We start from the raw sequence: 12,300 nt of genomic DNA on the forward strand, positions 1-12,300 counted from the left end.
TACTTGTCTTTCTGTTTTCCTTTCTTCCCTCCTTCCCTTCTCCCTTTCCTCCCTCCCTCCCTCCTTCCCCCTCTCTCTTTGCAATAACAGGCTTAAACTCTGGGGCCTTTTGGCTTGCTAGGCAAACATTCTACCAGTTGAATCATACCCTTATCCTTTTGCTTTCAGTTTGCTTTTCACATAACTTCTGTTTTCCCCTAGTTTTGCCCAGCTGGCTTCAAGCCTGATCCTTCTACCTCTATCTCTCGGGTAGCTGGGATTACAGGTATGTAGCACCACACCTTGCCCCATTTATGATACAAATGAAAGACAAAAGCAGAATTAACTCTCTTTTTCAAGGAATAGAAAGAGCATGTTAAAAAAATTAAAAAGCAAGTTGGCCAACCACCCAATGATGGCTCAGGCCTATAATCCTAGCCTATAATCCTCGATCTCCAGCCCAGGCAGGAGAGTTTTGAGATTCTTACTTCCAATTAACACCCTAAATGTCAGAAGTGGAGCAGTGTAAGCCTTGAGCAAAAAAGCTCAGGTATAGTTCCTAGGCCCTATGTCCAAGTCCCAGGTTCAGGACACACACACACACACACACACACACACACACACACACACACACACATACACACACACACAGAGAAACAAAATAAAACAAAACAATTTGATCATTCGTGTTCTCTGATGGTTTTAAAGATATTGCAAAAATGTTTGGCATTTTTAGGTAAAACTTCAAATTTAAAAACTACAAAGACAATCTTAAATTAACATTATAGTTGCGAAGAGTCATTTTTCTAACCTGGTAGTACTGATAAGATTATTGAATCAAAATCTAAGTGAAATGAGGTTCCACCTACCTTGTTAACAGGATTCACATGACAATTTAAGGGTAAGAAAGAAGCATCTTTTTTTTTTTTTTTTTTTTTTTTGGCCAGTCCTGGGCCTTGGACTCAGGGCCTGAGCACTGTCCCTGGCTTCTTCCCGCTCAAGGCTAGCACTCTGCCACTTGAGCCACAGCGCCGCTTCTGGCCGTTTTCTGTATATGTGGTGCTGGGGAATTGAACCTAGGGCCTCGTGTATCCGAGGCAGGCACTCTTGCCACTAGGCTATATCCCCAGCCCCAAAAGAAAGAAGCATCTTTGCTTCCATTGTCTGACGGCCTGTGAGCCCAGCTCTGACTCTGTGACCCTCCGCACACATGATGGCTGCTAGTGTGGTAGGCACAGCCCCTTGTGTGGACAGTGTTAGACTGTCCCAAGTGTTTGGCCCGTGGCGCCTGATCTGGTTTCTCTTTCTGTAGTTCTGCAGTCTGGCAATGCACCACGTGTACCTCCCACGTCTTTCACACAAGAGTTTTATCTGCTCTCTTAGGCCTTTGCAATTTTGATGTCCCCTGCCTGCAATATCTCTTAAAATGAAAGATTCCATCTTCCTCTGTATGTGCATCACTGAATGAACATGTTGGCCTGTGTTATTTTGATCAGTGTCATCATGGTGTACTGTTGTGTAGGGTTAAGAGTGGTCCAGGCAAATGAAGATTCTTGACTGCAGACATCTGCCTAGAAGTCTGGTCATTGAAGAGAAAGTGGAACTCTTGAGATCTTGCACTCCTTCAGAGCATTTCTGACATAGTCAGTTCTAGGTCCTTTTGGGTGGTAAAGATGGCCCCTGTCTCAACCAAGCTATGAGAGATCATCAAAGACGTGTCCTCCAGGTAGACTTCATTGCCAGGTGCTGAGAGGTTACCTAGATCTCATGACCTGAAGCTTTTATATTTGTATCTGCTCTCAGGATTTATTTCTTTTTTGTTATCCATTGGTGCTGTACATCACCATTTACATGTTAAACTCTAAAGGTCTGTGTAGTGATATGTGGAAGTGGTGCCTTTGGGAGTTAATAAGGTCATTAGGGCAGAGCCTCATGTATAGAATTAGCCTTTCCTAAAGAAATCTATCTTCCCTTCTACCATGTGAAAAGACAGGCAGCCATGAACTTGGAAGTCTAGTCAGGCTAGACACCAAATCTCATGGTGCCTAGATCTTGGACTTCTCAGTCTTCAAGTCTGTGAAAATTGAATTTTTATTGTTTTTTTAAGCCACTTAGTCTGTGGCATTCTGTCATAGCAGACTCAGCAGATCCACCTTTGGCTTTGGGAGACTCTTCTAGCCCAGCTTTGTCTATGCTACATCACCAATGGGAGGAAGTTCTGAGTCTATTCTTGGGTCCTTCTAGTAGGAAGAGGGAAAGAAAAGGGAAAATGAGATTTAACGACAGCTTTGTTAATGGAGCTTTATAAAACGTGACTGCTACACTAGTTCTAAGTAGTGGTACCTTTGAACACAGAACTTTAGGTAGAGAAAAATGATAGGTGACACTTTTTTAGTGGTCTCAAAGTTAACATCAAAATTATCTAAGTAACCTGTAGTTTTCATTTTCTGCCTGAGCATGAAAGGCTATTCTGCAGAATGACGACAATGACGGATGTGTGCCTGCTGAACACACCTGCAAAAAGGGGTGAGGTTCTGGGAGGGAGCTCACAAAGAGGAAGGGAAACCAGCCTCTGTGGTTTCCCACACCTCCCTCTTCGGTGGCTGGGGCATTCTAACTTTCCTGTTAACACAGTATGTTCGTCAGTGAGTGGCACAACAACGATACCACAGGACAGAACAGCCAAGTACATCCACTTCTGAGAACTTCCTCTTTGGGACTATTCAAGTTACTCAAGTTCATGACTAATGAGGGAAACCTTAGCATTGAGACCATGTTACCCAGCGAAGGTCTCCAGATTCCCTAGTCCACTCTGCCCCCTAAACCAGAGCTGTGGAGCTTCTGAGCTGTTTAACATATCAGTGTCATGTCTTGCGAAGCCTTTGTAGTCACAGTGTTTGACAAATAGATACTTTGGAACTCGGCTGACTGGGGACCTATGGGGCAGCAAGCAAGCATGGTGGTAGGACAGGACCTAGAATCCCATGAGCATCTCCATTTGGACAGGACAGCTTGAACCACTGAAGCTTTATAATTAGAAATCACCTAGGCAGGAACCCCTGCTGTCCTGGGTCTTGTCAAGGTGGGTGTAGGTGAGGAAATGCTTTTGAGTAAAAGACTGCTACCCCAGGAAAATGACTGCTGCCTATTGCAAGCATATTTCTCAGTGGCCAAACCCCTTAATAGGCTTGGAAGAAAAACATAGCTCCTGCCCCTGGGTGAATATGGTACTGTGGGAAATGAGGTTAAAAAGAGCTGAAGTACAGAAAGCACCAGGGGGTGTTTAGCTAATTTCAGGAAGTCAAAGTCATAAATAACTACCTCCTAATCCTCTGGAAAGAGCAAAACAAGTATGACTGCCTTCAGTAGATTATCTTAATGTTGGTCTAACTTTATCACACTGGAGGCAAAGACACATATTCTTCTGTCTCTTTTTCAAGAAACCATGTCTCTTGAAAAAAATGTTAACTGTCCTCTCTTCCTCCTAATTGTATATTAAGCACCCTTGAAAAGGAAATCTAAATAGCACTTAGGATATGATTCAGCAACCACTTACCTGAGAAGAAAAACACACAATGCCTGAAAGGAGAAAATAGGATTTGGTGCTCACTTACTGAACTTGATTTCCTCCCCTCTATACCATCCCCACTGATTATTCACTGATTAGTCATTTCCATACTTGTTTTGCTGCCTCAGTTTTTCTAGGATGTCAATAACTTAGGATTCTGTCACCAATCCTTCCCTGTTGGTTTCTACTAATTGTTACACAAGAGATGTAAGAGAGCTTCTAGAGACACACTGGAACTGGCACTGACCCACCGTGTGTTAATGTGTGCCTTTAAGAAAGTTACTAAGGTGGCTGGGAATATGGCCTAGTGACAAGAGTGCTTGCCTGGTATATTTGAAGCCCTGGGTTCGATTCCCCCAGCACCATATATACAGAAAATGGCCAGAAGTGGCGCTGTGGCTCAAGTGGCAGAGTGCTAGCCTTGAGCCAAAAGAAGCCAGGGACAGTCAGTGCTCAGGCCCTGAGTCCAAGGCCCAGGACTGACAAAAAGAAAAAGAAAAAGAAAGTCACTAACTGCTGTGCCTCAATCAAATAAGAAATCTTGTCTCTTAGGCTTGTTGGAACAAATCAATAAGGTTGTTTATACAAAGCTCTTGGTTCAGCACTTGGCACAAAGAGAGACTTCCAATTATTGTTACCTTGGCATAGCCATCCTTAGTATTCTCATTGTGCTATTCTTATTTTACAGCTGAATAGAGGGAAATGTAGGTTGGTTGGCTCAGTCCTTTTGGCAGATGCTCCATCCTAAGTGTTCTGACTATGGAAGGGAAGTCTCTGCTGGAATATCTCTAGGAAATGCCCCAAAGAACATGGCTGTGGGGAAGAAGGCATTACCTAATCATTATGTTTTGCTTGCTATGATGGTAGCATCTAAGGAAGCTTCTGTCTTTCTAAGGAAAGGGAAGAAATCCAGTGAAGAGCAACTACTTCCATGAAGCTTTCCATGGTAGAACTCTACACAGTCATATCATTCATTTGATGGAGACAGCACCTATGTTGTTTTGGAAATAGAAATTACGGGATGTGATTGGAGACAGCAGCATGTTTGCTTCTGTCTTGCTTTTGTGGAGCATTTCCTGAGTCAAGACCATGGCTCCTTAGCACACACTTCATCATCCAAGAACATGCGTGTCTAGATGAATAAGTGATACATAAATCATGCAGAAAAATTAGTGCTATTTCGGTATGGCCACACCTCAATATGGAAATCTATATGCCTAAACATGTTCTTGTATATTTTGCTGTTGATGCTTGCTAGTAAGACTTCAAAATAGAGACTAATCTTCATTATAAATCCATTGAAGTTTTTCTACCAGGGAGAGTGTGAAATAGATTCCTTTCAAATCTAGTGTCTTCAGAAGTAGTTTATTAACATGCAGATGATTTGAGCACATTTTAAAATTGCCCTTTGATTTATCTCAACATAGAAATTTTCAGCTTGATTCCCTAAGGTGGTTGGAAGGTGTTTTGAGAGCTTGTGAAAATAGAATTCACTTCCCAAAGATGAAGGTTTGCCACCGCCTCACCTGTGCCAGGCTGTACTGCAACACTGATTTAAAAATAAAAAAAGAGTTTAAGAAAGTCATTGTGAGATTTTTTTTTGTACATAGCCTCCCCAAATCCCTGCTTAGAAGATGCTATTAGTCATGTGAAAATGCCAGCTCTGTTTTTTTATTAGCGAACTAGTCTCATCACATATGGAGGACAGTTATCTCTTGTATGCCGGTCTTCTCTTCCCTTTGACAAAAGATGCCTTCAAAAAGTAGATTTGAAAGTAGCCTGTTTTCTCGCCTACTTGATAATGTGCCTCAGAAAGAAATGCTTGAAAGAAAGAGCTCGATCAAGAAGAAGTCACTGAAATATTGGAAAGAATTGCAATTAAAACTCCAAGTTCAGTCAATAGATATTTATTAAATATCAGCCTACATGTTTCATTGTACCTTTCAAATTATTTCCATAACTTGTACTTCTCTCTAACCTCCCAGAGGCAATGTAATTCTTCCAGTGATATTTCCAGTGCTTTGAAAAGTCCAGAAACTTGACAAGATGAAAAGAAGTTAACCAAAAAGGTAAAGGAATCTTTTTTTTTTGCCAGTCCTGGGCCTTGGACTCAGGGCCTGAGCACTGTCCCTGGCTTCTTTTTTGCTCAAGGCTAGCACTCTGCCACTTGAGCCACAGCACCACTTCTGGCCATTTTCTGTATATGTGGTGCTGGGGAATCGAACCCAGGGCCTCATGTATATGAGGCAGGCACTCTTGCCACTAGGCCATATCTCCAGCCTAAGGTAAAGGAATCTTAAAACAATCACATATTGGAGATTTGGAAGTGAAATATAAGGCAGAAATTATAAAACTGTGATGCTCAACAGAGCAGTAGAGAGGGAGGAAAATGAAGGATTACCCCCTTCTTTACTTTTCAGTATTGTAGTGTGGTGCTGAGGAATCGAACCCAGGGATTCATGTATACGAGGTGAGCACTTTATCACTAGGCCATATACCCAGCCCCTGCCCTCTTCTTTAAATCAAAGAATTATAGTGAAGAATGCCAACAGTTTTTGAACTTGCAGACCATATGCAGGTTGAGTATCCTTAACCTGAAAATCTGAATCTGAAATGCAAAAATTTCCAAACTCTGAATGTGCATGATGTTGACCGGTTCATGTCTCAAGTAATACATTGCAGTTAAAATGTAAATGCATTAAAATATTACATAAAATTATCCTCACGCTATGTGCATGAGGCATATAGAAAGTAAAAATAGGGTTTGTATTTAGACTTGGACCCCATATCTCATAGCCTTTTCTTGTGCATTTTTTTTTTAACTAAAAGCTTTTTGGAAAGCCAGAGGCAGTGGCTCACACTTGAAATGCTAGCTACTTAGGAGACTGGAAGCAGGAAAATCAAGATTTGAGGCTAGCTCACGCAAAAAGTTCTCAAGACCCTGTTGCAACCAATAAAAAGATGGGTACTATAGCACATGTGTGTCATCCCAGCTGTGTGGAACAGGAGAATCCCAGTCCAAGCCAGCTGCAAAAAGCAAGACACTATCACCAAAATAATAAGATCAAAAGGGGCTGGGCATAATGCCAGTGAACATTCACCTGCCTAGAAGTCCTAAGTCCAAACCTCAAACGGTCTTCGTTTTTTCTTTAAACAGAGTCTTGCTATGTATCCCAGATTAACCTTGAACTTGTCATCCTCTCACTTCAGCTTCCACATGCGAGAGTTTGAGGAGTGTACCACAAGGCCCAGATAATATTTTTAAATTATATAATTAATGAATTATATATACATATATATCTCTAAATAGGAAAAACTGAAAAACTCCAGAAACTTCCTGGTGCTAAGCACTTCAGATAAGGATCATTCAACCTATAAGTGGTTCAGTGAGTTAAGAAATAGCAGCAAAGCTATTCAGCAAAGGATAAAGAAGAGCTGAAAACAAGGTAGTTCTTTCCCTCACCATACATATTTCTATGCTTCCTCCATTATTTATGAAGATTACAAGTCCCTAAGACCACCTTTCCTTGATTCTTACATTTATCTATTTAATTTGCACTTTCACTTGACACATTATTTTCCTTTTTTTTTCTTTTTTTCTTTTCTTTTTTTTTTTGCCAGTCCTGGGCCTTGGACTCAGGGCCTGAGCACTGTCCCTGGCTTCTTTTTGCTCAAGGCTAGCACTCTGCCACTTGAGTCACAGTGTCACTTCTGGCCATTTTCTGTATATGTGGTGCTGGGGAATCGAACCCAGGGCTTCATGTATACGAGGCAAGCGTGCTTGCCACTAGGCTATATCCCCAGCCCCCATTATTTTCCTTATGGATGATAGACATAAGGAAAAAGCAAACAGAGGGGTAGGATTTAATTTTCATGAATCACTTGACAAAAGTAGCACACATTATTGTTAGTCATTGGTGAACCCCAAGAAATTGTTATCTTTCTTTTTTAGAAGGAAGAAGTAAAGAAAAATAAACCTCCATATTCAAAAGTTAAGTAAATTTTTAAATTTGATCACTGAATCAGCCCCTGTGTTGTTGGAATGGTATTTAACTCTCTACTTTCAATTAGCATTCAGTCTTGTCTTTCTCTCCATTCCTGCCATGATCCCATCTATCCTTTCCTTATCTTCTGCACTTATTTCCCCTCAGACATTCATCCAAATAGTTACTATTCATTTAAAGCATTTACTACCCATTATTACTCATATTAACTATTCTTGTAAAGATAACTGGAATTGCCATCAGTAATTGCTGGTGAACTACTGTTCAATCTGTCACACATTAACTAGTTGTCCTGGCACTGGAAAATGCAGTATGGAAGTGGCTGTCCCTGGGTAATGGTGTGCTGCTAGCTACAAATTCAGCATACACCACAGGTCCATGGATCAGAAATATATAAGAAAAGTGTGTCCTTGATGAAATCCTAAAGTAGAAAGGAAAGGCTGGAAATCCACCACTAGGGGTGAATTAGAATGAGTTTTGTGGGGGAGAAGAGCATTTGCTGTGTTACTGGTGAAGTAGTATCATGGGGAGTCTTAGGGGATGTGTAATGATGTAAGTCTGCAAATTGCAAGGTGAGGAAAAAGAGGGGACAGTTGTATCCAGCAGGTGGAGCGAGCAAGGTCAGGTGAAGTGCAGGGAGGGTATTGCCTCGGCAGGAAGTGGCCTGTGGGGGCCACTAGACATAGATAGACATGGCTGAGTGATCACCACCTCTGGATCTCAGAAGTCACTTTCCACTGGTGAAGAATCCAGCCTATGCACAGGAAATGACTGTCCACAGAGAGGCACTGGAAGAGGAGGGGCTAGAACTTCTGCCTCTGACTTCCTGTCCACCATATTTCCTACTTTGCCTTGTGGTCCTAGCCTGCAAAGACTTTGTTTTATTAAGAGATAAGATTATGAAACTAGAAAGGCAAGCCTTAGGGGAAAGGTATTTTCAACACACATAATTTCTCAATGGCTAATAGTCACCATTGTAACATTTTTTTTTCAAATCAGTTAAATGTACAGTAAAATACAACCTAGTTGAAGCCAATCTAACCAAGAAATTTGAACAGATCCATGACAAAAGATGGTAAATACATTTACAAAAGAAGTCTCAATGTCATTATTCCTCAGATACAGATGCAAATGAAAACCACAATGGATGTCATTATACACCCTAATATAATGGGTAAAATTAGGAGGCATTTTTGAACAATAATTTAACTTTGCAGTTCCTGTTAATTCTCGAGGAAGTAATCAACAGAATCTACTTCTCATTATTGTTGGTTTGAAGCAAGAGGGTGATCTTAGCCTACCCAATCGGACACTGTAAAGATGGCAGCAAACAGCAACTCTCAGTTTCTATGGCTGGCTCTCCTCTATACAAGTAGATGCTTTGGTGTTTTTCTTGATGACCTCTTCAGGGTTGGACCATGCTTTGAGAAAGCTAAGTAACTAACAAGGATTCTCTATGTCACACGGGCCTTGTAGTAAGCTGGCTGGAAGAGGTCCTTAGTTTGTCACAAAATATAAAAAGGGAATGGGAAGGATGAAATTAGAGCAACCTTGAAGATCTGACTTCCAGAGTAGAGTCAATGGCACCCGCAGTGGTTCACCAGGACTGCTACAATGGGCCACAAACTGGATGGCTTGGAGCAGCATCATTGTATTTGCTCACTTTCCTGGAAGTTAAATGTCTCAAATATAAGTGTTTTCAGAGCTGTGCTCTCTCTGAAGGTTTTAAGGAAGACTCCTTCCTTACCTCTCCCAAGTTCTGGGGTGTGGGTGTGCGTCTCAGCTATTCCTGACTTAGGTGTTTGCCCACCTGTCTCTTCACATGGCCTGGATCCCTCGCTCCTCTTGTAGGAACTCCAGTGCACCCTAATTCTAGGATGATTTCATTGGGAATTACATCTGTGAAGGCTGTTTCCAAATGAAGGACACACTCTGAGGTTGTGGATTGATACAACTTTTTTTTTTTTTTTGAGAGACTATTTGATGTAAGGTTGCATGGACAATGTTGGACCTTCTCCAGAAACAAGGCATAGCCTGCAGCAATCAAAGCATACTCCTGGCACTTGTTCATTGAGGAGAACTTTGAAAGAACCACATTGACTCAGGAAGTGGGAGATAGCACCTCGAATAGAAACCACAGCGGTGACATGATGGTCCTTTCAGGACCGTCTGTGGTTTGATGCTGTGTGGCAAACAGCCACAGGCCAGAGTGACAGAGGTTGTTAGTGACCCCGAGGTCACTCTGCAGCCACGGAGCTCCCCCCTTCCACCCACTCAGTCATCACAGAACTTCACAGGTTCTTCCCCATTCACCAGGGCTGTTTATTCATTTCGAAGTCTGAGCCAAGTTTACACACGCTCAGGTATTCTGAGAAGCGTGGTGGTGGTTGTCTTTAATCAAAAGCTAAACCAGATTCCAGGTACCTTGATTAAAGATTTTTTTTCTTTTTGCTCATATGCCATAAATACAGAAGAAACAAAAGAGAAATGAGCATGAATCACCCCCGTTTAAGACTTTAAGCTTAAGTAAGCAAAGAAAGCCTCCTGCATTACCTGGTGGAATAACTCTACAGTTAATCAGAGGGCACCTACGCACCCAACCCCTAAGTAGAGGGAAACCGCGCGGAATTGGGGGGGTCTAGGGTTGGGTGGGGTGTGCTTTAGAAGCCCTGCCTCTCGCACTGCATTCCCTTTGGAGCCGACCCTCCCCCAGAACTTGGCTTTTTCAAGCGCAAATCTCACTTGGCACCTGGCACAAGACCCCAGGACCCGCTCTGGGCGCTGGAGGGAGTCTGGATCAACATCGCCAGGGACGATCAGTCTCCAAGGGTGCCGTTCCCAGCGGCTGTCACCGCCACAAGTCACAAAGCGTGGGGAGCGCTCAGCGCCCCCGCTGCCCAGCCTCCTCTCCCCACCTCCCATCCTGAGCTCCAACCTGGGCACCGGGGTGGAGGGTTTCTCTCCCCCACGCCCGAAAACGACCCCCGAGGGAGCCTGGACGCGCTGTCCCCGGCGGGCCCGGGGTCCTCAGGATCGCGCCCCGTCCCCCCTACCCTCCCCCAGGCGGTGCGACCACCTACCTGCGCGTCCCGACGGCGCGGCCACCAGCAGGAGCAGCAGCCTCAGGGCCCGGGGACCTGGCGCCGGCTTTCCCGGGGCGCTCGCAGGAGCAGCGGGGCTGGATCTCATAGCAGGGACCCCAGGCTGCACAGGACGCCCCCCCTCGCTCAGACGGTGGGCGAGTGCATGGGACCCCCTGGGGCGCCTGGAATCCGCGCTGGGTACCCAGCTCCCCACAGAGCTGGATGGCAGCTTGGGGGGGGGGAGGGGGGGACGCAGCCGTGTAGTCCCGGTCACTCAGGGTTTCAGGCTGCAGAGACTGTGAGCGGTTCCCCCCCCCCCCCAGCTTGCTAGCAGGACACCACTGCGCAGGTGACAGCTCGCTCCAGGAGGGAGTGGACGCAGGTGCAAAGCCGCGCTCTCCCGCGTGGAGGGTTATCTGAAACACAGATCTGAGCTAGCAAACCAGACTTGATTCCAGACCGAGTCACTGCAAGAATGGCAGGTTTATCCATTCTCCAGAGTGCGCTTAGGCCTTCTGTCTGCACCGCTAAGTCCAAGCGGAACCACCTTCAGCTTTAGGGGTGGTTCCATTTTACAGTAGTCCTGCGGTCAGCAAGCCCCCCAAGCCTGGGAGCACTGAACACAAGGGCAGATTCTGGGCCCCTGCTCCTTATTATTATTATTATTATTATTATTATTATTATTATTATTATTATTATTATTATTTTGGCCACTAGGACTCAGGGCCTGAGCACTGTCCCTGGCTTCTTCCCGCTCAAGGCTAGCACTCTTCCACCTGAGCCACAGCGCCACTTCTGGCCGTTTTCCATATATGTGGTGCTGGGGAATCGAACCCAGAGCTTCATGTGTAGGAGGCAAGCACTCTTGCCACTAGGCCTTATTCCCAGGCCCCCCCACCCCCCGCTCCTTATAATGGAGGGGAAGGAAGGAAGGAAGGAAGGAAGAAAGGAAGGAAGGAAGGAAGGAAGGAAGGAAGGAAGGAAGGAAGGAAGGAAGGAAGGAAGGAAGGAAGGAAGGGAGATAGAGAGAACACCTAAGGAGAGGAAAGAGGAAAGTAAAAAAGAGAAAAGAAAGTAAGTGAAAGGACAGGGAGAAAAAAGAGAAAGAAAGAGGAAAGAAAGAAAAGGGAAAGAAAGGAAGGAAGAAAGAGAAAGAAAGGGAAAAATGTTGAAAAAGTATGAGAACCAAGCTCAAGGCGGGTCTCACCACGGATACTTATCTAAGTAGTTGTAGAGGCCCAGTGCAGCCTGAAAATAGAGAAATAACGATTTATATCAAATCGATTTAGTCTCTTTCTCCATAAATGTCTGTTGCGTGAGATAAAATCAAGCTGCAGGGGCTCAGGACAGGAATGCATCAGGAGGGGGAGGGATATATACAGGAGGGGGAGAGATATATATGTATATATACACATATATGTACATATATACATACTGTGTGTATGAATGCATGTACCTAGTTTCAAAGTGAAAGCTTAGCGAATTTATTTTTTTATTTAACCATTTACTTATTGTTTTTATTTTATTTTCTGCTGGTACTGGGGCTTGAACTCATTTATGTGCTCACTGAACCACAACTTCCTGGCTTTTTTCTTTTTATGCTAACTGATTGGAGGTAAAAGTCTCTCAGATTTGTCTTTCCAGGTTGGCCTGCAACGTGCATCCC

General features: G+C 43.9%; 1 protein-coding gene across 1 annotated transcript in view; it reads right to left on the reverse strand.

The window, feature by feature from the left end:
- Il20ra (interleukin 20 receptor subunit alpha) overlaps window positions 1-10,762 on the reverse strand; it is a 29,708-nt gene extending 18,946 nt beyond the window's left edge. Inside the window, exon 1 of the mRNA XM_048354167.1 lies at window positions 10,632-10,762. Coding sequence (XP_048210124.1) covers window positions 10,632-10,740 — 109 coding nt within the window. The 5' untranslated portion in view covers window positions 10,741-10,762. The remainder of the gene's footprint in view (window positions 1-10,631) is intronic.
- Window positions 10,763-12,300: the final 1,538 nt, after the last annotated feature.

Source organism: Perognathus longimembris, chromosome 9 (assembly GCF_023159225.1).
Source record: "Perognathus longimembris pacificus isolate PPM17 chromosome 9, ASM2315922v1, whole genome shotgun sequence".
Classification (NCBI taxonomy): domain Eukaryota; kingdom Metazoa; phylum Chordata; class Mammalia; order Rodentia; family Heteromyidae; genus Perognathus; species Perognathus longimembris.